The sequence below is a fragment of the Lytechinus variegatus genome, chromosome 12, assembly GCF_018143015.1.
Source record: "Lytechinus variegatus isolate NC3 chromosome 12, Lvar_3.0, whole genome shotgun sequence".
NCBI lineage: Eukaryota > Metazoa > Echinodermata > Echinoidea > Temnopleuroida > Toxopneustidae > Lytechinus > Lytechinus variegatus.
The window spans coordinates 25,415,207-25,443,006 of record NC_054751.1 but is presented as its reverse complement, the minus strand read 5'-3'; the positions used below and the strand labels follow the sequence as shown (position 1 = coordinate 25,443,006).

The 27,800-nt window shown below is 40.3% G+C and overlaps 1 protein-coding gene across 1 annotated transcript in view; it reads right to left on the bottom strand.

The window, feature by feature from the left end:
* The window catches only part of LOC121425343 (RRP12-like protein), a 55,277-nt gene that overhangs the window by 23,994 nt on the left and 3,483 nt on the right, over nt 1-27,800 (bottom strand). Inside the window, exons 2-18 of the mRNA XM_041621371.1 lie at nt 21,525-21,707; nt 20,631-20,836; nt 19,072-19,155; nt 18,589-18,665; nt 18,097-18,325; nt 17,597-17,735; nt 16,998-17,125; nt 14,046-14,236; nt 13,503-13,614; nt 12,824-12,988; nt 11,840-12,018; nt 11,251-11,372; nt 9,875-10,102; nt 9,229-9,377; nt 2,625-2,780; nt 1,598-1,756; nt 285-474 (exon numbers count right to left, since the gene is read on the bottom strand). Coding sequence (XP_041477305.1) covers nt 285-474; nt 1,598-1,756; nt 2,625-2,780; nt 9,229-9,377; nt 9,875-10,102; nt 11,251-11,372; nt 11,840-12,018; nt 12,824-12,988; nt 13,503-13,614; nt 14,046-14,236; nt 16,998-17,125; nt 17,597-17,735; nt 18,097-18,325; nt 18,589-18,665; nt 19,072-19,155; nt 20,631-20,836; nt 21,525-21,684 — 2,674 coding nt within the window. The 5' untranslated portion in view covers nt 21,685-21,707. The remainder of the gene's footprint in view (nt 1-284; nt 475-1,597; nt 1,757-2,624; nt 2,781-9,228; nt 9,378-9,874; nt 10,103-11,250; nt 11,373-11,839; nt 12,019-12,823; nt 12,989-13,502; nt 13,615-14,045; nt 14,237-16,997; nt 17,126-17,596; nt 17,736-18,096; nt 18,326-18,588; nt 18,666-19,071; nt 19,156-20,630; nt 20,837-21,524; nt 21,708-27,800) is intronic.

The window sequence follows — 27,800 nt, the reverse complement described above, 5'->3', positions numbered from 1 at the left end:
TCGTGATGGAAAGAACCTACAGTTACATCCATTCAGATATCAACTCCCTTCCTTTTCTTGTGAAGAATATAGTTGTCTCTTCTACTCACATAAATCATTATATTAACCTCTAGGGAATTGCTAAACACTGCTTTCATATACACCTGCGTTCTGTTACACTAAGCATAGCAATCAATCATAATAAAACATTTGAAAAAATTGATTACATTGACTACAAGGCACAATCAATAATGAAAATCAATTGCAATTGTGTCAAGTGCCCTAGATATCACTACAATACTTACATTCTCTTGGCTGATCAGAGTGCTTGAGCAATGTCTTTCCAATCTCTACAAGGAGCCCAAAGGCCGATGCTCTGGCTTTCTGATTGATTTCCTTCGTACAGAGTATGATCTCGGGTAGTATGGCGACGATAAAAGCTTCATTCTCTTCTGGAATGCTCTTGACGATGTGATGTAGGCACCTTAGTCTTGGCTATAATTAAAGGTGGAATGAAAATGTAGAGCATGGCAGATGGATTTGTATGTTGCTAATTAACTGTCAGACTATAGCAGGATGCAAATACGGAATGGCCAAAAGAAATAAATTGCATAACAGGAAATGTAACAAAAATCGACATGTTGGCTCAACAGCAATTTAGACAAAATGGTATACAGGGTATAGGGGTGTGAGTGGTCACAAATAAAAAGATCTGAAAAAAAGCTAGAGTGTTAAAAAAGTCTGAAATACATGTAGAAAGAGCTCACATACTTCTTGTACAGAGGAAAGTCCCCAAAAAGCTGATATTAAGCTGAAAATCAAAACAAAAAAAATCTGAAATCAGATAAAAATCTGAACGCTCACATCCCAGAGGGTAGAACTGGTTGTAAATGATCTCGGATTAGACCATGTGGGACAAGACCAATTGGAACTTCAACAAAATTAATGTAGACCAAGTGGCAACCTACAGTGTACCACACTGACTATACATGTACTTCTATCTCTAATGAGCCAAGAATCAATCTAAACTTGTGACCTGGGCGTGTTTCACTTAGATTTGAGTTACTCTGAGTCGCACTTAAATTGTATTAATCAATAAGATTGCGCGTTGCATATCATGTGCACTTCGGCATTCAAGCATGACATTAAGTCAAACTCAACTCTTGGTGAAACAACCCCGTTTGAATGTGTGTTTCAAAATATATGTTCACAAGGTGAACCCTTATTGGGACATCGCTCCATTGCGTTAATCCTAAGAAAATGGTCGACAAGACGAGCTCAAACACCATGCATTGATTTAATGTCTCTATTTCAAAGTTATTACACACCTAAAAAACACTAGTTTTCCTGGAATCTCACTTATAACTCTTACTACTGATTTTAACCTCATTATTCCATATGCTTGTCATTCACAGTTCTGTTTAAAAATGCCCATATTTTTCAATTCTTACTTGTGGCCTGTGCTATCCTGAATGTCTTAGGAAAAAGCTGTTCCACTCGGTTGACAGTTCAAGACAATGAACATTGGTAGCGCAAGTTTTACAAAATGCACAAATAGAGTATTTCTCTCTTTATAAAAAAAATTCATTTGGAGAGGATGTTTCAAGCAAGTACTTACAGCTTTAGATGATGGAGATGAGCTAGAGAGTGATTTCAAGAGAACAGTCTGAAGGTTGTCGAGGTTAGCTTGCAGGAAACCCCGAGAAGCGGTGGATTCGGCTTCACACAGCTCTTCCAGCACTCTGTAAGCTTTCTTCTGCATCGTACGATCTGTGCTCTGTAGTTGGGAAAAGTAGTCATAAAATGATGATGGTTATCCGATTCAATGTCTTGAAAAGGACAGGAATTATTCCCTTTTTTGAAGCTATATGACAATAAAGAATCAAACAGCCTATACTTTTTTATTGTTTCAACACATTCTATATCATTATTATCATTTTCATTTTTCTCTTGAACTATTATTATTATCATTCAGATTGGTTTCTTAACTTTATCTTTGATTATCATTTTTTTTAATGGGGAGGGGGCCAGAGAGAAGTTAAGCATCAGCTGGGCTTGGGAGGGGAAAAGCAAAGAATCACTATCAGTATTGGGTCTCTTATCCAGATATAATCGATTGAGGGTTTAGGGCCCGGGGTGACAACCACAATGGGCCCATTCTGTACAGTAAAGATAGAGACTCTCTCCCATACTTGCTATAGAAGGAAGCATATTTCATGTAAAGAGTCTACAGTCATTACATAAACACTGTAAAAGAACATAGACCATGCTGGAAATGAAAAGAAAAAACACCTAAAACCTGGTAATAAAAAAATCTAATGAATTGCATGTTACAAGAAAGAGAGAACTATTGCCTTTGTTATCACCTTGTAGAAAATGCCATGCTTTATGTAATATTCTCTTTGACATGCCTCCATTTGTCGATGCATATTGAAAGTTTGTGTAATGATTCATTAATCAAAATGTTTAATAGTTTTCCAGCGAGTACCTTCGGTGTGTCTTTCCATATTCCTTCTTCATATTATCTTACTACACTAGAAACGTACGTGCTGCTCATTTTGTTTGTATGTTTCTTCCAAAATCACAATGGAAGCTATAATTCTGACCTAACACTTCTGGAAGAAAGGAACTTTGCATTTGCCTACCTCTAGCATGGGAGTGATCATCTTGTAGAGCTTGGTCATGTGATCTGCATCCAGGTGGGCTGCCATGGCAACGACAAGATCCATAACTGCATGCTGGCGTTCAGTCGTTTCCTGTTCCAGCTTCTGACAAGCCTTGTCCGACATAGAAGCAATCAGCTGATAGAGAGAAAAAAACGTGTGACCAACTCCATTTTTAGAAATGTTATAAATACTAAATGAAATTTAGACATAACAAGGTGGACACCATGCATTTTACACATATTTTCAAAACAGGTATAACAGACTCAAAATATAACATAACTCTCTCCAGTCTTCTATGCACTCCTGCTCAAATCAAATCTCCACTGCTCTCTTATAAACAAAACAATAATCTAAACCTAACTGAAGAAGGGTGAATGCATAATAACTAAGATGTGAACAAGATGAAGTCCAGTTCAGCACTGCCTTTACTTTCTAAAAATCACATGTGCCCATGCACTCCATTAAACCAATCAAACAAAAGCAAAGTGGTATAGACTACAAAATAAAATTTGAGGGTGGCTCCATCCGTTTTTCATCTGCTCCAGACAATGGACAAAATGGGCAAACAATGAAATCACAGTGGACAGATGCTCGATGTATAAAGAGCGTATGAAACAGAGTACACATAACATTTTCTGACGATTTTATTCCACGTATGGCAACAAGAACCAAAACACAGACAAAAGAAGCTCAGTAATGCCATAAACCAAGCAACCTTTTTCGGATGGTTTCTCAATTCTAACATCACTTCACAAACTGCTTAAATTTACTACACTGCGCTATACTTACCTATACCATCTCATCAAATTGCTATTCGTTACCCTAACTCGAATAGCCACCGGTAAAAAACTCCCCGAAAGAGGCTAACTGCATTCAGGTAGCCTGGGAAACCCGTCACGGCACGAGACCCATAAAACCCGGTCTCCGCATATAAGCTTCCTCTTTCGTTACCGCGACGTCGCTGAGTAAACGTTTAGCCACCGCGCTTCAGTGCTTTTCTTTGAATCACGATGTCTGAAGAAATAACTGACATGAACATTAATTCCCAAGCCTCCCCAAATCTCAATCAAGGGGAGAATAACTCGGTCAAGACAAAGCCGAGGGTCAATTTTTCGGCAAAGACAAAGCCGAAAAATAATGATAAGGCGGCCAAGACAAAGCCGAAGAACAAGAACCCTAACACTAATAACCCGGCCAAGACAACGCCGGCTAATACCACTACACAATCAGACACCCAGTCCCATAGGCGGGAGGTAGACAAGGGTACGGATAAATCGGAAGAGACTGTTTTCACTTCTTCCGATCGGGGTAGCTCCTCATCTAAGAGTAGGGCGGGCAAGAAGAGGCCTCGCGATGACCACTCGTGTTCTCATGACAATCAGACTCAAAGTATTGACCCACTACAACCCCCTGTAATTCAGAAAAAGAGCCGACTGGCCCGGGATTGTGACAGGTCAGTCCATTCATTGCCAGACCCCGCCGAGGCGGGTAGTTGGATCTTGCAAGCCTTGCAGGCGGCCCTCCCCCAGCGGGCGCCGCCATCGACCCTTCCAGACCCCGACCCTCTGGATTTGCTTACCGCCAGCCCGGCAAGTAATAGACAAAGCCGCCCGAGACAACGGGCTAATGAAGACTCGACTCATTCTAGACGTAGAGAGAGGTCTAGATCGCCTCGTAACGGTCGCAGAGTGGGGGCTAATGATAACTCGCCTCGTATTAGCCGTTGAGAAAAAGATTTTCCATTGTGGGAGAATCTGATTCGGAATTTGATTACCACCGACCTGTTACATCTCGCAGAAGAGATTGGGGCGATTTCTCACCATCTAATTCTAATAGCAGCCTCGCGCATTCCCTCCAAGCTGCCCAGCATATGGTATTCGAACGAGGACAATCACCATTGCGGGTACAAGAGAGTTCTGACATACACGAACGCGATACTCCGGCTAGTGAGAACAGGCATCAGTCAGCCCTGATCTTGACTAAATACTGCCCTCAACTTCGGGCCGAAGACAGTACTAGTAGCGAAACTGAGCGAGAGAAATCAATCTTCCGCCTAAACTCGTCCCTTAGTCGTTCGGACGAAGTCAGTCCGGCGATCAAGATGGATGCCCCGTATAAATCCTGCTTTCGGGGCCTGGATAAGCAACACTCTCGGCTTAAACCGATCAGTAAAGAAGTGTCGAGGGATTATCGATTTGACACTCAAGACTTTGAGGATTTTTTGTGCACACCTTCGGTCCCGGACGTTGCTTTCCGTGTCGGGGATGCGGGAGCGAGGAAGTCTAGATCGGGCCGTAACCCTCTCCGCGGCTCAGGCTACCGCTCAGCGGACTATCAGCTAGCATCGTTGGACGCGGCCGCCCGGAGCAGTATGAGACTCGCGATGTCCCAGGGCTGCCTGTTAACCGCTCTTAGTGAGGCTGAGCGGCTTGGAGTCTCTACCGGTGACAAAAACTTATTGTTAGAATCACTCACAAAGATTGCTGATCTCCAGTATGAGCAAGCAGCAAGATCAACTCTACTTTGCTCGAGGGCAAGAAGAGCCAAAGTTTTAGATGCCCTCAAGATTGAGAAAGGGGCAGCAAAACTACTCAATAAGCTCCCTTGTGAAGGTAAGGACTTGTTTCATGGACATTTTCAAGATGTTTTGGATGAGTCTATTTCAGCCAGCACCACAGCTGACAAGACTTTTTATAGGCTCTCTTCTAGTAGACCTAGCCCGCCAGGCACCGCTAATGCTAGACCGGCCCAGGGCCAGGCCCAGAGACCCCCCTTTGCTAGCTCTAGCTCCAGACCCCAGCCCCAGGCCTACAATGAACATAAGGGGTCATCCCTCTCCTTCTTCCCTCGCTCTGGTGGTGACGCCAGGATTGAAAGGGGCCGCGGGGAAAGTCATAGGAAACCTCGGGGTGGAGGACGGGGCCGCCAGGCCCACTTTCAGCGCACCGAATTCAGGGTCCCCACTCAAAACCAGGACTTTTGACAATCAAACACTAGTCATTCCCCACCTTCAGCAAGTCCCAGTAGGGGAAGACTTTTTCTTTGCTTACAGAACTGGGAAAAGATAACCAAAGACAAATTTGTTCTAGAGATACTAAGATCGGGATACAATCCAAATTTCCCAAGAGTAATTCTTCCTTCCCATTTTCGTCAACAGACCCCCATACCAAGGGATCCTTCACGCCGAGAGGCTCTCCAATCAGAAATACAGTCTCTACTCCACAAAGGAGCTATCATAAAAGTCCCAGACCACAAGTCCCTCATCCTCTCCCCGTTTTCCTGGTAAAGAAACGCTCCGGGGGTTTTCGCATGATAATCAACCTAAAGAAGATAAACAAACTCCTCCCAGATCAAACATTCAGAATGGAGTCCCTTACAACCATCCTACCTCTGATAAAACCCAATCAATGGGCAGTCACCATAGACCTCAAAGACGCTTATTATCATGTTCCTATAGCCCCAGAGGCCTGCAAGTTTCTGGGCTTCAAAGTAGGAGACGTTTGTTATCAGTTCATAGCCCTTCCGTTCGGCCTAAAGCCTGCCCCAAGGATATTTTCCCGACTGGTGAGAGTCCTCGCCGCAGAGTTAAGAAGGCGAGGCATTACTATCTTCTGTTACCTGGACGACTGGCTCCTCCTCGGCCCTTCCAGGACCACTCTTGCCTACAACGTAAGCGTTGTCCGAAAGCTGGCTTCGGATCTAGGTTTTCTGATCAACAAAGAAAAATCGAGGTTCACACCAACAAGATCACCAGAGTTTCTAGGGGCGATAATATCCATCCCAAACTTAATAGTTCGCCCTTCCCCTCACAGAATAAAGAAGATCCAGTCAGTAGGTGCAGAGCTCTACTCAAACTCATGCTCGCCAGCCAGAACTTGGCAAATTTTCCTCGGTCTATTAGCAAGCCTAGTGGATCTAATCCCGCAGTGCAGACGACATATGAGGCCACTCCAACTGCACTTCCTGAGACACTTCAGGCCCAGAATTCACCCCAGGGACCATCTTGTTCCCATGACAGATGCGATGATGCATGCAATTCATCTGTGGTCAGCATGTCGATTTCTGAACCAAGGGAAGCAAACTCAGAACCCAAAACCAACCCTCACCCTAACGACCGATGCTTCAAAGCTGGGTTGGGGAGCACACATGGGGAAATTCAAAGCCTCCGGCCAATGGCAAGAAAGAGATTCAGCACAGCATATCAATGTTCTAGAAATGAAGGCGGTTCAACTGGCTCTACTTGCCTTCCTCCCCCAAGTTGCCAACCAGTGCATTCTGGTGAAATCAGACAACAGCACAGTGGTCTCCTACATAAACAGGGAAGGAGGGACAAGGTCATCTACTCTCTGCTTCCTAACATTGGAAATTCTAGCATGGTGCCAGAACAATCACATAACCCTAAAGGCTTGCCACATCCCAGGGAAAGAAAATTACATTGCAGACTTCCTCTCTCGGGGAAGTTATCTCCCATCAGAATGGCAACTCAATCTCACCATAGTGGAGAGAATCTTCAGTCAGGGCGACCAGCCTCAGATAGACTTATTTGCATCAGCCCTGAACAAGCAGCTCCCGACTTATTGCACGAAACATCAAGATCCCTTAGCCTTTGCGACAGACTCCCTAACAATCCCTTGGAAGGGGATCCTGGGTTACGCCTTTCCGCCCTTTCCCATAATACCTCAAGTACTGGAGAAAGTGAGGAAGGAAGAAGCTTACGTTCTCCTCATCGCACCTTGGTGGCCGAGGAGACCATGGTTCACAACACTTACAGATCTCCTAGTGGGGACTCCCAAAAGACTACCCCCACTGGTGGACCTCCTAAAACAACCCGGGACGGACACTTATTACCCGAACCCGGAAAGACTTTGCCTAACACTCTGGCCCATCTCAGGAAATCAGCAACTAAAGCGGGCCTTTCGGAGAGAGCTGCAGACATGGCCTCTAGATTCCTGCGATCCTCCACCAGGAACACTTATGATTCTAGACTCCAGAGATACTTCCGGTGGTGTGACAGTTTACAGATTGATCCAACCTCTGCCTCTTTAGGTAAGATAGCAGATTTCTTACTTCTATTATTTGACGAAGGTTTATCTGTCTCCTCCATAAGGGGTTACAGGTCAGCCATAGCAGCCATTCATTCAGGCTTCTCTAATGGGGAAACTATCTCAAATTCAGTTGTCCTTGCCAGGTTAACAAGATCCTTTTTCTTACAGAATCCTCCTCGCCGAAGACTCTCCCCCAAATGGGACCTTCCGCGGGTCCTTCGGGCCCTGGCGAAATCCCCCTTTGAACCCATGCATAAATGCTCCCTCCTTGATCTGTCCATTAAAACAGCCTTCTTGTTGGCTATAGCTTCAGGTCAAAGACGTAGTTTGCTTCATGCACTCACGGTAAGGCCGGGTCATATCCGTTGGGAGAAGGGCAGAGTCCGCCTGATCCCTAGACCAGGTTTCCTAGCTAAGAATAAAAAAAAAGCTCTAAACCTTGTGAAATTGTTCTTCCAGCCATTAACAATCTCTCGTCAGTTTCCGAAGATAGGTTATGGTGTCCTGTACGTGCTTTGAAGTGGTACATTGATAGGACTAAATGTATTCGCACTTCCCACCAACTGTTCATTAGTTCAATAGAACCTCACGGCCCTGTTAGTCCAATTACAATTTCCCGATGGTTAGTTCAGGGGATCAAGTCAGGTGGAGGGGACGCCATATTATCAGGGTCCATTAGAGCCCACGATACAAGGGGCATAGCAACATCTTGGGCGCTTTTTCAGGGTACCTCTATAGAGGAGATCCTCCAGGCAGCCTATTGGACCAATTCCAATACCTTTGTTTCTTATTACTTATCCGATGTTATAAGCCGAGACACAGGTTTTGCCTCGGCGGTTCTGTCCTGTCCTAATCGTTCCTAAACTATTTCCAGTTGATATATTTCATGAATGAAGTTGATGTTATTTTTACCCATTATTCCTAGGGTAGCTTCTCCAGTTGGGAGACTACTCCATTTTATAGTCTATCAGTTTCTTTATTGTTATGCTATCATGTCTGGAAAGGGTCTCATTTCTGCCCCTCCTCCAGTTTTTTCCGTGCTATTCTAGCAATTTGATGAGATGGTATAGGTAAGTATAGCGCAGTGTAGTAAATCAGAATGCTCAGTAGTGAGCATATTATTTACTAACAAGCTATACTTACCTATAACTCCCCACCCGTCCTCCCCTGCAGACTTCGCCCCTCCTTGGCTACGAAAGAGGAGGCTTATATGCGGAGACCGGGTTTTATGGGTCTCGTTCCGTGACGGGTTTCCCAGGCTACCTGAATGCAGTTAGCCTCTTTCGGGGAGTTTTTTACCGGTGGCTATTCGAGTTAGGGTAACGAATAGCAATTTGATGAGATGGTATAGGTAAGTATAGCTTGTTAGTAAATAATATGCTCACTACTGAGCATTCTGATCATAATCTCTTGATAGCATTACAGACTGGTTAGTACCAGAAATCAGAGACAGATAAAGTTGGGCAGTTCCTACATAAAGGGGTTTGATGCTATCATGTAATTACATTCTGCTTTGACAAGAGGAATATTAAACCCACCTTAGCATCTGCAATCTGGAGATAGACCTTGACCGTCTCTAAGACTGCAAAGAGAGATGTATCCTGTCTTGCGTTTCCACTGGTGTACAGGTTGAAGAGGATAGGTAGGTAGTTCTTATCAAAGCGAGCCAACTCCGCTCGATTCAACTCTGCAGAAAATTCAGAAGTTTTCAAGATTTATTTCAGGAATTAGTAATATATCTGATTTCTAAATAAGAATTTATGGCTTTACTGAACCGTATGATCTCATCAACAAATGTAGTCTCTCCTGTTTTCTGGTTACCTTTGTGCTTATCCTCTCTCCTAGAGAACGTCAGGTTATCAATATTCTGGTTATATATAAGGTGAAGGATACGTAGTCTACAAGCACCTCCAGATTATTGTTACCCAAGTCAGTCTCACATATTATTAATAAACGGCTGCTGTGAGAAGAGCTCATAGTGATGATGATGTTACAATGTTTGCATAACATTTTACCTGAATAGAACTACAGGAACATTTATTAATTGTCCCACACCTACATAAACTACAAAACAATGAGAATGTGAACATTAGATCAATATTAGCAACAAAGATATGAACATTGTACAAAGCCCACATTAGCAAGAGGCGGATTATTATCCCAACCATCTACATAGTGTCTCACCATGATCTAAGTTCTTCGTTATCAGATTCCTGATGGCCGAACACACGTCCAGTCGTAGGTCTGGTCTTTCATTGAGGGCAGTTCCCAAGATCTTGGCGATGCCTTTGAAGGCTACTGCTAGATCTGTTGGGTTCTTGCAGAATCCAGGCAGCAAGGACCAGATCTGAGACTGGAGGACATCATAGGTTTTCCCTTCAACCTTCTTACCTTGGTCCGTCAATTCAAGAGCTTTAATGATAAATGAAAGTAGTTGGAAAGATGGAAATTAGCATTGTGAGCAATCAATTTCTTTCCAATACCATAAAGGAAACATTTAATGAAAATGGTCATCTGCAAAGGTTGGTTCTTAAAAAGCCCTTAAATCAATGTATAATAAATAACAGCTGAAACAGTTTGGCCAACTATTACAGTATAATCCCATACATTCATTATCTGTGTGCAGGAAATATTACTTTGGAAAGTTGATAATTCATCAAAAAATCAACTTGATATTGAGATGATATGGAGATGAAAAACTTAACATATGATCTGAAACATATTATAGTGAATCCTTGTTTTTGTACTCAAATCGAAACCAATTATCCTAGAGCACACACAATGGATAATTCCAAGTTCAGTGTTGAAGTTTGGTGTTGGTGTCTTGTCAACTTTTACATGAGCACAGCACCAGACATAAAATGAAGTTTGTTCACTCTCTAGGTATTGTGCTACCGATATAGTTATCTGGATTATTTCTGTAAACTCAGAATAGGTTTTGGATCTAGGAAATGCAATCGAAATTGTGCTTCCAACACCAACATGACTGGTTTCATCGAACACTTTGAAGAGAACACCTCACAATCTATCCCTTGATGGTTTAAAGCTAAACAAAAAGTAGTAGCAGCAAATAATGATTTCACAATTCTTTGCAATCAAGGTGCACTGTCATCATATCAGCGTAGTTCTACTTCCAGTGAATCATGAAATCTTTGTTGAAAATCTATTACACTGAAGATTGCTTTCACAGTCAAGCACATTGCTTGAAAAAGGCCCTACAACTGACTGGAATGCAATGCCATCTTTGCCAACTTCTTAGAAATAACACATTTTCTATAAAATCATAAGGCACATACATGTACGATCGATACAAACACTTGGGTGGTCATTTTATTGGATTTTGTTTGAACAATGAGATTTTGTTTTCATAACTGGCATTTATGTTTACTACAAATATAAAATATATATTTTGTGCAAAAATTAATATCCTAGCTTTGGTGTTGAATGTGTACTATGTATATCTATATCACTGCAAAATTCAAAGGACTATGTCTTATTGCAACCAAGTATTAGTTTGGTTGATCGGGTCTTACAAGCTTGATATATCAAGGAGTTCTTACATCTTGTTCTGAGTTTTGCTGCTAGTGGGAGGAAATACTTGGTAAAGAAACTTAGCTGGGTGTTCGCTACGTTGTCTCGTATCACAGGAATCAACCAGCTCCTTGGAAATTCATAGTTGTCTCTGTTGTGAAACACAAGCAGAAAATAAAAGTAGATTACACAATTTCTTCCTGAATCCTTTGACACATACTTTTTATTCATACATAATGATACTAGGGAGGTCAGATTATATGATTCCGTACAAACTAATTTTGAAATCATTTAAAAACTGGCATTTAACATTGTCAGATAATGTCATCTTGTCAGCACTGACAACATTTGCGACATGACGACCGTTTCATAAACTTTTGTTGTCTGAACAAAAGTTGTCGGATACGACAACTTTCCTTTATTTTGATTGGTTGACAAGCACAGTTCCTATTGTAACTGTCCGATAAAACAGATTTTGTCAGATAAAACCATTTAACAGATCCTTTCATGAAATTCTCCCTAGATATTTTTTTAGCATTCTTTGGGAATTTATTATCTAATAAACACAATTATAATGAGGCACTTTCAAGAAAGTTTGATTTTAAACACATGACTTACTCATCTCCTGTGATTTGTAGTGGGACAGCCTGGAGCACAAGCCTAGGCCCCATAGCCAAGATGGCTGCTCCCATTGCCTTGTCCAGCTCCTGCTTGTAGGCAAAATGCTGTGACCCACGGAGGTCACACATGGTCTGGAGACACTTGGACATGAAACTGTGACCCTCCCCACCAAATGCCTGAAAATTCATACAAAAAAATAATTTAATTCAGATTTATGAAAAATATGGTTTATTATCAATAAGTACAGTCAAGCTTTTCAAGAATAAGAACTTAATTCTAAATCTCGAGCTACACCTGTGCCAGTACAAAAACAACAGACTGTCTATTCATAAAGTCCTATATCATGTACTGTACTAAGTAGGTGTTTCCTAAAGCTGTTCATAGATTACTAGCATCTTTACGGACGACTGGCCATCCTTTCTTACGTGCTAAATCAACATCAATGAAAATTTGGTGTACATCATTAACAACAAGGATCACCAGTCGTTCGTAAACTTATGAACAGCTTTATAATACACGTACCAGGTGTGCTTTTTATCTCTTCGCAGGAAAACTGCTATACTAAACCTGCCTTTATAGAGAGAAGGGGGAGGCTAATTTGAAATGTGATGAAAATAAATAAGGTTGGTTTGGAATGACTCATTAGACTTGGCATTGTGTATTGTTGAAGAATGTGCATCACACTAAGTGGGAGCGCTATTAGCCAAAGCTTTTCACCACATAAGCATTGGACTCTACGAGTTGTCAACAACCTGGTTCCCAAAGATGTTGTTAGATTTCTAGTAGGTACATATTCCAAGATAAGATCATCAAAATTTTTTATGTAAGCAACCAAATTGTGAATTATTTGCTCCACCAATGGCAACAGTGAAATTCTTTTAGAACAGGTGTTATTTGTGTATATTTAGAAGCTTTACTGAGAATTCGGGCAGCGGCATTGTGCACTCTCTGTAAGTGAATGATCTGATCACATCAGCTCACCTCGAAGAAGGCTGCCAAAATTTTCATGACCAGGCCCCACGACGAGTGGAACTTGTAGGAGAGTCCTGCCTCCACTGCTTGAAACATCTTCCTGATAGAAGCACTGGCACCCTGGTTCTTGGTGATGTTGTCCCTGGCTGGCTTCACACATTCTATGAGCAGTGTCTGGTGGAGTCAAGAGGTGAGATGAAAGATAGCGAACATGGTGGGAACAGGAGGGACAGGAATGGGAACAGATAGAGGGGAAGATGAAAATATAAGAAAGAAAAAGAGGAGGAAAAAGAGGTGGAGGGGAAAGGGGAAAAAGAAGGGAAAAAGAGGAGGACAAAGAGAGAGAGGAGAGGAAGGGGGAGAGGAAAAGGAAGAGGAGGAAGAGGGAGAGGAAGGGGGGGAAAGATGAAAAGGAAGAGGAGAAAGAAGATGGGAAAAAAGGAAAGGAAAGAAGAGGAAGATAAAGACGAAAGGGAAAGGAAGGAGAAGATGAAAAGGAGAAAGTAGGGGTAGGGGAAAAAGAATAGGAACAGAAAGAGAAGATAAGGAGCAGAGGTAAAGAAGATGATGAGGAAAAGGAAGAGTAAAATATTACAATTCAATCCATTTCTGGAAATACTACTAAAATAACGAATTTAAATTGAAGTTGTGAAGCATGTTGATTACGGTATAATAACAAAAGACAAACCTTGAGTACCCCTGTAGCAGACACTTCAACATCAGCCCTGTCCGACAGGAAACACACCATGGCTGATGAAAAGAGACGGGGTAAATGACTGACGCAAAGCTTTTCATCCAGTCTGTCAACAAATCAAATAGAAAGAAAATGTGAAAATTGTTGAGGTTGGAATGCTTAAAATAATTCCTTCGTTGTGGACATTCATGAGTTTCATCTCACACAACCTCTGATCCTGAATCTGGAACATGGTCACAAATAAGAGGTTTATTGAAACATCTTTTCAAGAAAATTGAATTTTTAAAGCCATGTATACATGATTGTTGTAAGGGCATACTTAACACTAACTACCCCAGGCTATACATATATGCTTCTTTAATGACAAATCTGTAAAGGTTGAAAGTGTTAAAATTCTTACCATAAAATACAAAACAGCACGTGACATTGACTCTCTGATTTTCATATCGCAGTGATATGCATATAAATGTGGAATATGGGCAGAATTTCAAAATCATAACTTGTTTGGGGTGGACATGCCCTAGATAGGTTACCTACCTGAATAGATTTAGATGAGCCTGTTGCATGACGGCCAGCCACGCCTGCATGGCTTGGGAATCGCTCTCACCCGGCTGGTAATCATACAGGGCATTGATCAGCTGAGCATTCAGGTCTGAAGGGAGACTAGCAGGGCTCGGCTGCATGGTGAACATTCCGTGCAGCGCCTTCATCGATACTGATGTCACAAGCTTGATGAAAATGGATGGAGTGAAAAAAGTGAGAGAATATACATCGACTATAAAGAGAAAAAAATATATCATCTGACACAGATTTTAGCTCAATGGAGCATGAATTTAAATGAGCATTTAGGACTGGAGGGAGACTAGCAGGGCCCAGCTGCATGGTTAACATGCCATGCAGTGCTTTCATCGATAATGATGTCACAAGCTAGATTAAAAAGGTTGGAGTGAAAAAAGTGAGACAATGTGCATCAGTGGCGGACTGTGACCTGGAGAAGACAAAGCAGTGGAGGGTGTCAAAGTTCGCCACTGCACGCGTTAAATCGCATTCCAGTACTAGTGTCCTACACTAGTATTGGAATGCGATGCGTCCAAGCGTACAATTATTCGGTGTCGCTACGTCAGGGTGAGCGTTTATCGCGCCACGTATGCAGAATGCTAAAAAGCCGTGTACAGGAAAGGCCGTACGTGTGTGTGCAGGGCAAGTGAGACCTGGGCGTGGTGTAGTGGGAAGTAAGGTAAAAAGGCTATGGAGATTTCTGGTCAGAATCTAATGTCTTCCCACTTACTAGCCGTCAGCTTCAAGTCACTTTAAGGACCACGCCAACGCTGTTCTGCAGGGATTTTATACTTTAATTTCGACGAGATAAACTCTCATTCCTTGGTAAGCCTGTGATACTAGGCCGCCATTTGTGGAACCAGTTCCATCTGCATGATGAATGACTGGAGGAAATCTTCCTCGGATCTGCGAGTGAGATAATTCGACCACCCCTTGACATGCGTGAAGACGTCTTAGCCCACTATTTGCTTGACAAGATCGACGTCATGCTGACAGCTCAAAGATAATTACAGTATTGTTGATTTTTTTTTACAGTATTGAATCATCTACAGACTGCTAACCTGTATGTATTTATCGCGAATGTGACTCTTTAATTCTTTTTTATTATCGAGGATTGGATCATACTTCAAAAATTGTATTTCATATTTTCCTTGCTATACAAAGAAATTGCAACAAACTCCACAGGTCATATGTTTGAATCATTGTAATCGTTGTGAATGGAAAACCTTGTTTAAAGGTGAACCTTAAATTTTGTATGGAACCATTCTGAATTATCGAGATTTGTTTGTTTTGATCAAATTCACCAGGCATAATCTATTGTTTCTCCAAAGAGTAATAAAGATGGTAAATGATTTTACCTGGTTCATAATCATTTAACAAATCTACAGACTTATTTAATATGTGTTTGCATTTTCCGAGACTAGTGGTGACAAAGGGGCACAGCATTGTTCACAAACAATACATTGCCCCTACAATGCTTTGTCTCCTCCGGGTCATGGTCCGCCACTGATGTGCATTGAATATAAAGAGAGAAAAAATATATCATCTGACACAGATTTTAGCTCGATGGAGCATGAATTTAAATGAGCATTTAGGACTGAAGAAAGACTAGCAGGGTTTGGCTACATAGTGAGTATGTCATTGAAAATATTTTTTTTTTTCTAATCCAATTGAAGAATTTATAAAGTGTTTATTAGAATGAATCTTGCATTAATCTCTATCACTATATGTAATAGAAAGCTTATATCAATTATATTGTTATAATAGCAAAACTTCCCCAATCAAGGGGACTGGTATCACAAAACAAAATGTGTGCTCACAATGAAAACTGGAAGAAAGAAGGGGAAATTACTTGCAAAATACCTATCCCCATTAATTCAGCAAACAAACGCATCACACCGTGGATTACAATAAAAGAAAACTACTCCTATCTACCAACTCCACTCCCAAACCACAACAAATCCACATCATGCAATAAAAGGTTCTTCAGTGACACTTCAAACTCATTAAAAACCAATACAAAGACACTGTAATAGTAATGCAAATGAGTAATGGAAATTACCTGCAATATTAACTCATTGAGTGCTTCGTGCACGCTACGTATCCTACTATAACATGCCACACTCGTGCTCACACGCCTACTATTGATTGCTTTGTGCTTGCATTGTTTCCTACCCTCGCCTGCTTCGTGCATGACTGCGCACATTTGGAATTACAATCATTGTTACGCCGTTTTTCATTGCATTGCGCATCGCATGCACGCCGTAATTAGCACTATTGTGTGCAGTGCGAACTCTGCTTTCTGACAGATCAACTTAATCACGCGGTTTACATTCGACTTTTTCGAGTATTTCTTCATTTTTTACAAGATATGGCTCCGCCTCTGAGAGGGAAGAGACCTAGTTTTTTTAATTCATACAAAACACTCCACAAAATGGAACTACTTGATACAACTCATATTTTAGCGGTAAAGATAATAACCAATCCGTATAATGAGGACACCATTATAAGGGGTATGAAATTTCCTACAACTTTACTACACAATATTTTGTGGATAAACTAATCGTTAGAGAGTTACAAGCAATTGTAATCATGACTATTGAAAGGAGTGAATACGACTCGTGATCCCAAAATCAATGTGGCACAGGGGGGTTTTGTGGCTGGCACAGGGGATTAGCATCGGATTAGCACTGTGGCATTGGGTTAGTAGTGTGCGTGGCATGTTAAGAGTTAACAATTGATTATAATTAACTGTCCAGGGGCCTGTTGCAGAAAGAGTTGCATTTAAACGTAAGTCAAACTATCAATCGCAAGTCCCGAATATGGGCCCTTCATTGGCTGAAAATGAAGTTGCGGAAGATTTTTGAGTTGCGTTTCATCGCAACTCTATCTGCAATGGGCCGCAGATATAAAACTCATTTCTTAACTCACCACATTGCTCAGGGTCATGACCTTTAATATGGTTTCACATGTCGTCTTGAGTTGATTCCTTGGAAAGGTCACAAGAATGTCTTTGAGAAGGGTCAGCACATGACACGTTGTTCCTGCCTCTCCAGTACCTGGGTCAGGACGAGTAAAACAAGAACAAATTTGAACAGTGGACATTTGAACGATCAAAAGTTTGCAAGTGGTGTTTGAAGAGGCCACTTTGTAGTTCCATTCTGCGCATGATCAGAAGAGGGGCATTTGAACTAAAGTGACATGGTGGGTTAACATTTAATGAGATAAGCACCAACTTTGATGTCTTCATTATTTATGCATTCTTTTGAATTGTATTTTCAAGAAGATCACAAATATCTAAGTATGACTTAAGTCGCACTTAAATGCCGACGCGTACATGATATCCAACGCGCCATCTTATTGATAGATACGCAGTAGTGTGCATCCTCATGAAACGATCTGACCCATGCGGTTAAGCCTTTAATACCGTACGCATTTCAGTATTCAAGTGCGACTCTAAGTCATACTTAAATCCTTGTAAAACACCCCCCTGATTCTGCAAGTTTCAAAAGTAACTTGAGTAAACTCACCTCCATGTTGCTCTATCTGCTGCACACAGAACTTTGATGTTGTCACAGCTGCAGGATGATGGGAAGGAGGGTCGGGCAAGGTCATGAATTTACTTCCTTTCAGAATAGAGCACACGGCATGGTGAGCAGCTTTGCGTACCTGAGTGGGAAATAAAGATTAGAACCGTGGCTCTTGGCATGACGACTTCTAAACAAGTTGAGGCCATCATGAGAATTCCTCACACTGTTTTGAGCAATAGTTACTTTCTAGGGCCTGCAATCTCCATGGAAAGTAGTCAAGATTGAAATGTCAGTTTGCACAGATTGATTCCTTGAAATGCTAGTTTGCTGTAAAAGGCTTGTTGGGCTACAGCCAAGGTAGCAATATTCAAAGTCCCTTTGGAAAGACAAAGAGATTATAGATATAGTGATATGCAGTATAGAAGACCTATCATTTTTGTTTATTGTAGTTATTCAAATCGTCAAAAAGGGTAAGATGTTACACATTTCACCTCCCTCACCTTTGGCTTTGAATGGATGGCATAGTTCAGAATGCCATGATATACTTGAAGCGTAGAGGAGTCCGACCAAACAATCGGGTCCTGGACTCGCAGGATGGTGCTGAGACAGGAGAGGGTGGACCGAACGACCGATGTGGCCGCGACAGGAGACGATGATTGCTGGGCTAGGATCTTAAGCAGTGTCTGACAGCAAACAGAAAACTTCAGCTTTAGTATCGACGATGGTACTCTGAGATAAAGGAAAGGAGTAGATCATTTCAATAAATTTTAATTTCATCAAACGGGTAAGACATTCTTGCAAAGAAAGTACACTTGTTGGGTTCTTCAGCAATAAACTCCACTGACCAAAGAAATACATTATCAGCACAAAACTAGTTCGGAATTGGTATCAAGAAATTAAACAATCAAATACAGGTATATATAACATGTAAAGGTGAATATAGAATATGTATAGGAATGCACAACATAAATAAGTCGGGCCATACTTCCTACCTTTTGATGATAAGAGACAACAGGAAAAGCACAGCAGATACAGCTTCATCATCATCTACTGTATCCAGTGTGGTCATCTTAAAAAAAATTAACAAAATAAATTTTTTACTTCACCGTACAATATTGCAAGCAAAATAAAAGCAAGTTGGACCATTTTACACCCGCAAATAACAAAGCACCAACAAATATAATAACGCCAACAACTGTAAAACACTTTCCACATCTGTACATGTAAGAACATCCACAAATGAAATAATACTACATGTATACCTGCAAATGCAATAAATGCATAATGCATAATCTTGAATTATACACAAATGTAACGACTTTACCCCCAAATTTAATGAATGTGAAGGAATATTTCGCCGAATTTGTTGAAAACTAAACTCTGTAATAAAGCATGGGTATTGTGTGAAGTCTTTACTCCAGACCCAGTTAAGTAACAATTGCAATGATTCTAATACATACATTCACAAAACTTACCAAAGCAGCAAAATATTCTGTCTCTGTTTCCTTGCCACCTTTTTCCCGTATCACTTCAGTCACGGCAGCCAAAACGGCACAAATCTGAAATAGGAAGGTTAGTGGACAGTATATTGTTATTCTAAAAGGTCAAGTCCACCCCAGAAAAATGCTGACTCGAATAAATAGAGAAAAATCAAATTAACATAGTGCTGAAAATTTCATCAAAATCAGATGTAAAATAAGAGAGTTATGACCTTTCAAATTTTCGCTTATTTTTCACAAAACAGTGATATGCACAACTAGGTGAGTCAGTTGATGATGTCCATCACTCACTATTTCTTTTGTTTTTTATTGTTTGAATTATACAATATTTCATTTTTTTATAGATTTGACAATAAGGACCAACCTGACTGAACAATATAGTATTAAACAATGCTAATTACACATGTTCAGGGAGGAAATAATCGCTGTATCACTTGACAATGAGGAGAATATTAGAATATTACATATATAAAAATCCAAAAGAAATAGGGAATGGATGACGTCATAGTCTCATCATTTGCATAAGATAAGATAAGATTTATTGACTCTATCGACCCCCTCTCGGGGTATGAGAGTACAAACATAAAAACATATTTACAAAAGATATACAAGCATAATAGATGTGAACATAATAGTATATAAAAATATTCAGCCTATATAGAATACAGAGTAAATACAACATGTAATGTACATGAATGATATAACACAGAGCACTAAGAGTTTAATATGGATTGTATACCAGCCAGGATGTGCATATAACTGTTTTGTGAAATTAAGCAAAACTTTAAAATGACATAACTTTCTTATTTTACATCCGATTTTGATGAAATTTTCAGTGTTATGCTTGTTGGATTTTTCTCTTTTTATTCAAATCAACTTCTTATTGGGGTGAACTTGTCCTTTAACAAGTGAAAACAGATAGTGATGGGTCATTGATGCTATGTTTACAAACCAGGATGGTGTTTCACAAAGAGTCAAGTGTGACTTCAAATCGCACATACATTCCCAGTTGTATTGGTCAGATCAAGCACGCGGGACTCGCACTACCGCCTATCAAGCAGTCAGACTGGGCGTTACATACCACATGCACGTCAGCATTTAAGCAGGACTTTAAAGTCACACTTAAGTCTGTGAAACATGCTAGGTCCTGGCAGCTTTTTTCCAATCAGAACCTGGTGCACCTAAATAATGAATGAAAAGTTCTGTATTTTTTAGCTCTAAAATTTTAGATACTTAATGGCTTCAAGTTTGACTACAAGGTAAAGGTATTTTTTACAACACACTAGTAGGAAGAGAAATTGTACAGTAGACCTCTCATTCTGTCAAAAGTTATATCAGCCTTTTAATTAGCATCCTGAAAAATTTTGAAAACAGATGTAGAGTGAGTGGAAAAAGGAAGCAAATATTCAATATGATAGATTAACTGAATTCCATTAAGCTGTCAGCTTATAATTAGACACCCACTATAAGAAACTGTATGAACAAAAACTAAATTTAATGGTAAATAGTAATCAAGCGAAACTGTATTTACAAACCTCTTTATGACTCGCGGAACTTGACTCCCAATACCTCTTAACCCGATTAAATGCCGGTTGAGAACAGTCGGTCACCCCGCTCAAGAAAGTACCATACGTCTCCCCACCGACGGAGACACTGTCCGAGGCCACGCCCCCCATCATGACATCACTGTCCCCTTGCACCACATTGTGCTCAGCGAGGGCTTTCTGTGTCAATCCACTTTCTGTATAAAATAAACACCAATCAAAGAGAGCTAAATGAAAGGAACAAATCACAATGTAACTTAGAACTTATTAAAAACCTATAAACTTGCATGGAGACAGAATATAACGAACAAAACACCGACCCTGGTTAACTGTACAATACCATAGCAAACCTACACAAGTCATAAATGAGGCAAGGCATCATTCCCTGTACATATCACCCTAGCCATAATAAAGGCATTTCTTATTCAAAACAAAGATTTCATGGAATTCTTTTTTTTAATTCAGTGACAGAAAAAGGCATTAGGAACTAAGTATCATTGACGTAGTATCTTGGGGCTGTGGCATGCCTCTGTAATCCAAGCTTCAAGGGAAAGTTACAAATTGATGCAGAGGTTCAAGCCCTGGTCACGTCTTTCAGGCAATGTTAAAGGTCGGTCCCAGACGTAAATACAATATATCTGATTGAAACACGTCTGAAAAAAACTCAATAACATACACGCACTCTATATTCTTATCTGCTTTATACTTACATGTAGGATGGCTTTCACAAAAAAAAAAATTCTCGAAAATTTCCTCCTATGGTTTCTGACCAATGAGCATTCAGAACCTTTCATTAAGAGATGGCCAAATTTTCTCTACCATAATTGTTTTAACGAAAAGAAGCATGTCTCTTTCACATCAACTGCTACACGTACATGTACTTACCTGAATGTCTGGGAGCTTTCCTGAAATTAGAAGGCAGAAACCTGTTCTGTTTTGCTGCCTCTCTGTGTCCTTTCTTCTGTGGGTTAGTCACGCAGCTCTGGCCCTTTTTCCATCTCTTTCCCTTTGCTCCCTTGTTCTTGATTCTTCCAGGTCCTTTCATCTTGACATCTCCTTATCAAAACACTGTCAAACAAACAAAAGCAAAAAGTAGAGAGAGAGGGAGGCTCATTTTAAGCTCAATTTTGATTCGGGGTACCCGTCTTTTGCAATCTGCCTCACATGCATGAACCGGAGCTGCCAACCTCTGTTGACCCCAAAACATACTGATCCATAATAAAAAATCATGTTTTGAAGGAAAAAAAAACATTTTGGTACAAAATTTGATAAATTACACATATGGAGCATGCCAATCAAATTTAACAAAAACATGTTTTGCAATAAAAAATCACATTTTGTCACTTTTCATTATGAAAAAAACATACATGTACTTATATCGTTAAAACATATTAGTTGGCAGCTTTGATTAACCCAAGGAAAGATTAGAGAAGTGCAACCTGATTCAAACTGCAACAAGTGGTATCAGACTAAGAGTATCAGAATGTTATCTTTATCGATATACCATGATGAGCATAGAATACAGAAAGGTGATAATCTGTGAGCAAGGAGGAGAGTGTTTATGCTGGGGCATCAGTCACAGATTCATTTCTTGCCTCAACTCGCACTCAAAAAGTTCTAAGAACAGACTGAGCAGGTTTTTTTCTTTGCTACATTCCAAGTTTCACACAGACATATTTAACCAGAGAAATTAACAGCTGACATGAGTCATTCGAGATCATCAAGAAAGTTGGTCACATCTAGCCTTGAGGACTATGTGATGTTTTTACATATTTTTACAAATTTATATAGATCTACTTTTACATCACAGAGCCTTGAAATGGTTGCCATACATCATGCCTAAGCGAGACTTGTTGACACAGATGCAGGGCGCGACAAACTCGCTTGCCCAGGGCAAGTGAAAATGACGTGCGGGCAAGCATTTCTCAAAGTCAATTGCCCGATCAGGCAAGTGGTTGTTTTGGAAATAATATAATAAAATATCAAATAATCACAACTATCTCTCAATGTCAAAGCAGTAAAAAAAAAGGGAAACTGATGCAAAATCAGTGCCAAATACAGATAATTTATCGCCAGGTACCTCGTTTGAAGTACCATGCCGTCTCATCTTACATTCTATGTGTGCATGCGCTACTATCTTGCGCAATTTGCCGATGTAACCCCCCCAAAAAAGGAAAAAGTGGCTAAAATTTCACATTTTTAATCTTTAAATACATGAAATGGCAATCTATTTTCCATATTACCTCAAAATTGTTTTGATTTAGTTGGAAACAACCGAAAAACTGAAGAATGAAATGACGAGTAGATACCATGCGCGACCCAAAAAACACGTAAAAAGGATGTATTTTTCAAGATAGGGTACGTTACGTACGTAATGTGATAAGGGTGTCAAAGACACAAAAATGATTAGAAAAGGGTATCTATTTCGCTAAGAAAGCTACGTGTTAGGGTCAAATTTGCGGGGATGATACTCAACAAAATAAAATTGTTTTATGAAGGATATCCCTTTTGCCCCAAACATTACGTGTTTAGAGTCCAATTTGCGCGAGGTGTCAGGTCGAACCAAACTAAATAATGTGTAAATATAAAACTGAATTACCGACGACCGACAGACCCGTGACATAACAATAAAATATCGCTGTAGGGCCTACTTGTTTAGGGGTTCATTTCAAAGACTACTTGCCAAGAGTATCGTTTTGTTTCCAATATTGTTAAGGGTAGGGTTTTATCCGCCAATACTTGTTAAGGGGTGCATTTTCAGAATATGGAAAATACGTGTTTAGGGTGCTTTTCCCCCGGGGGGGGGGGGGGGGGGGGGGGACTCAGTATATAATGCATAGTGGGTATGTGCCGCGGAGGGGACCCCCATTTTAACACTTGAATTTCCGTAGCAAGGCATAACATTTTTGTCTTATTGAGAAAAAGAACAAAGAAAGCCGCTCCAAAGCATAGCATTTTCCTCTTATCGAGAAAAAAGAAGAAATCCGTTCTGAAGCTTCACATATTTTTCATTCCGCCGTTCCAGTCACATTGATCTGCTAGATGAGCTGCAATTTTGGTGAAAAGCAGCTGCAAGCCCGCAGAGCACTGTCCGACCATCGCCTCTGCGCGAGCGCACTGTCCCACCGGGCTAGCTGCATCATATACACGCATGCCCGTTCCATAGGGATGCTATAATAAGCATCTTCTTTGGCTCGCTTCATCAAAAGCACCAATGCCAACTTCTAGCACCAGTATCTAACTTCTAAGCAAATAGTACCTAGCAGCGTCGGAATTACACGGGGGCGACGGGCGATTTCGCCCCCATGACAGCCCAAATCGCCCCTAAAAATTCTCAAAACCCAATGCTTTGGGGCGACTATTTATTTTAGAATAGCCCCAATAAAATACCATCGACAATGTAAAAAATACTTCACACAATTACGTTCTCCGGCGGAGGAGCAAGCGCATCTTTTATATCGCCCTTGTCAGCTTCAAGTTGAACGGTCCATGCAATATCCGAGCCTTCCGCAACACCGGAAGCTTCGCGATTGTAAATAAACACGCAATGCAATGTGGGATGCGGAGTACGCATAGTCTTTAGCACAGGCTTTTTAGAATTGTTGACGCACTTGCCGCATGGCTTGTACGCATGCACGATTAGACTGCACAGCTGGTAACGAGACCACATGCATCGTACGGTATGTGTACTAGGCGGTGTAAGCGATCAGCTGGTGATTGTGACAGCTCTGCTTATCGACATCGTCGAGTCGGAGTGTGAGACGGATAAGCAGCGAAGCCATATCGTACATGTATAAATTTAAATATCTGGAAAGCTAAAATCAAGTAACTTTCAATTTACAATAAGCACAGTTTCAAATTGCCAAGTGCGTCTCTTTTTCAATACCATGGTTTTTCCATACTTCACCATGTGCAATATCTAATGCACACATTTCCCATTTGGGATATCACGATTCTGTGATATAGTTATTCTAATTGCTCAGGAAAGTGTTCACAGTACATGCGATGTGCGAGTCTTTTTCCCTCACAGTCGCTGTCTTTGCTTGTCAAAACAGAGCCTTAATAATCCAAAATCACTTCGCTTATAGTTGTGAATTATAACTTTTTTAATTTCTATCTTGAAGAGGGGTAAATATCAGACAATAAATCATCAAACAAGGCTCAATCTAAAAAAAAAAATAGGACGCCGTGCGCTTGAGTGTGGTACTTGCATGCTGTTAGGTAGCCAGTTAGAGCTCATGTTCTCTGCCAGAGCTCTGGGTGAGAATTCTATCAGTAATGGCCTAAGTGATGGCGATTTTCTGTTTCAGATAGAGTTTAGATTTCATGTTAATTTTTGAAAACTGTCAAAACACTTTATGATTTCTTCATTGTGATTAATATTCAAGTTATTTATGAATACATTTTCACCAAATTTAGACTCTCCAAGAATGAAAGGCATTATTTGTGGAGATCTGCATTTTCAAAATCACTTGCGAAAAACTTAAGGTACATGAACCTACAATATATGTACATAGCCTGTGGCTATGTGTTGGAATTTGAATAGACAGAGTAAGATATTGATTTCATTTCTTTAACATAATTTATATGCAATCTAAGAGCACCTCATAGTCACAATCCCACACAAACACTCACCCACACCCGTGATTCTAACCATGAAAAAAAAAACTTTATTTTTTTTCTAAATTTATTATTTGATCTGAATTCTCTCTTTTTCCATCTCTCCTTTATGTTTGTTTTATTCATTAATTTTATTTAGATATTGTTTGTTTTTTTGGGGGGGTTCATTGTTCATTAAAGATGAAAAATAAATAAGACCATGTGTGTGTGGTTGTAAAGGGGATGTGGAGTGAGGGTGTCAAAACACACTTAAAGGTCAAGTCCACCTCAGAAAAATGTTGATTTGAATCAATAGAGAAAAATCAGACAAGCACAATGCTGAAAATTTCATCAAAATCTGATGTAAAATAAGAAAGTTATGACATTTCAAAGTTTCGCTTATTTTCAACAAAATAGTTATGAACGAAACAGTTAAATCCAAATGAGAGAGTCGATGATGTCACTCACTCACTATTTCTTTTGTTTTTTATTGTTTGAATTATACAATATTTCAATTTTTACGAATTTGATGATTAGGACCTCCTTGCCTGAAGCACAAAATGTTAAAATAATGGAATTCCACGTGTTCGGGGAGGAATGAAACTTCATTTCACATGACAATGACGAGAAAATAAAAATATTTCATATAATAAAATACAAAAGAAATAGTGAGAGATGTCATCAACTCTCTCATTTGGATGTAACTGGCCCGTTCATATAACTATTTTGTTGAAAATAAGCGAAACTTTAAAATGCCATAACTTTCTTATTTTACTTCCGATTTTGATGAAATTTTCAGTGTTATGCTTGTTGAATTTTTCTCTTTTTATTCAAATCAAGTTTTTGTTGGGGTGGACTTGTCCTTTAAACATTTAAATCTGATTTCTTAAATGTTTGAATAAGCCAATAAAGTCTTGGGGCCTTGATTGGCTCAAATCTAAAGTGTGTGAAGCTGAAGGCGACTGGTGGGGTCACTGTTGATTATCATAAGGCCTGTAGGGCATTCCCCCCACCACCGGGAGCTAAAAAAATGTTCTGACCTGTTAGGCGTCACAGTGAGTCTCGTAATGTCAAAAGGTAATTGCTGATATGCAATAAAAAAAGTAGCCCCATGAATTTGAAAATAGCCCCAAGATATTCAGTGGTAGCCCAAATGTAGGGTTACCAAAAGGAAAATCTAAGTTTTTAAATCTATGTTAAAAAGCATTGAAAAGTACCTCACCTGAATCAGCATACTCAAAAACCCCAAGTGAATGACTTTTGGTATATCAAAGAGATCTAATTATCTGTTAATCTGAGGCTAAATTAGGTCCGAATTGTGACAGTTTTTGTGTACAAATTTGTAGTTGAAATTTCGTCGACACGCATGCACAAAGCTCGGCACTGAACGAGGGATTGTGGGCGTGTCCTTTCTCGCCTCGGCCTATTGTTACCCAAATAACGAAAGTACGTTCATCGTCCCAGTTAGTCTCGGATCCGAGCTTATCCAAATAAACAATGATTAAAAAACAACCCAAAAATAAAAAGAAGAGAAAAGAAGAAATAAACGGCTCAAATGCAGTCGTTTGGTGACGGATAGTATGCTCTGACATCTCGCTGATATAAGGATTAGACATGGCATAAGTTTTATGCTATGATAACTAAAGCATGGGGGGCGAGGGCACTCTGACTTTCAAAATTATTAATTCTTTAAACATCTATATCTAGACAAGGGAGGGTCCAGGATTTTCCAAAGGGGGGAGCATTATTATCTACGGCAGTCAAAAAAATTTAGGGGGGGCACCAAAATTTTTGACAAAAAAAGGTTATCAAAGGGGGGGGGGGCGAAAAAAAAATTTGCCCAAAAAAAGTAACGTCCCCCCATAGGCAGCGGGGGGGGGGGGGGTCGTGCCCCCCCCTCTAATTTTGAGGTGGGGGACGATCGCCCCCCTAATTTTTTTGTTGATAACCTTTTCTTTTTTGCTTGTCAATTTTTTTTTCGTGCGTGCCCCCTAAATTCCAGTGGACCCCCCTAAAAAAATCATGTGGTTTCCCCTAAAATTTGTGCTGATAAACTTTTTTTGGGGGGATAGGGCTTGTCACTAAAGTTTGGTGCCCCCCCCCTCCCAAAATTTTGCTTTCCGCTGCCAATGGTCCCCACTTGAAATTTAGGGGGATAAGGCCTATGGAGGGCACATTTTCCCGATACAAATTTGATATGCCTTAAAAAATGTTTTTACCAAAAATGGAAAGTCCTTTCGTCCCTAAAAATTGACAAGCAAAAAATAGGGCCTATTAACAAATTACAATTTTGGCTCTCGATAATTATGCCCCTTGGATCCACCAGTAATCTAAGGGGAATTTTTTAATAGTTTTGATATGGCTACCTTCTCGGAGGGCGTCCTCGCCGCGGTAGCTGGATAGTGCTGCAAAAGAGTAGGCTTTATACTTCTTTTGCAGCATTAACTGACACTCCGAGACTTATAATTTTACCTTATACTTAAAAAATGAATGATACAAAATAAAACATAAACACTTGTTTTTAGAGTAAGTTGATGTAAAAATATATTCAGTCTGGGGCCA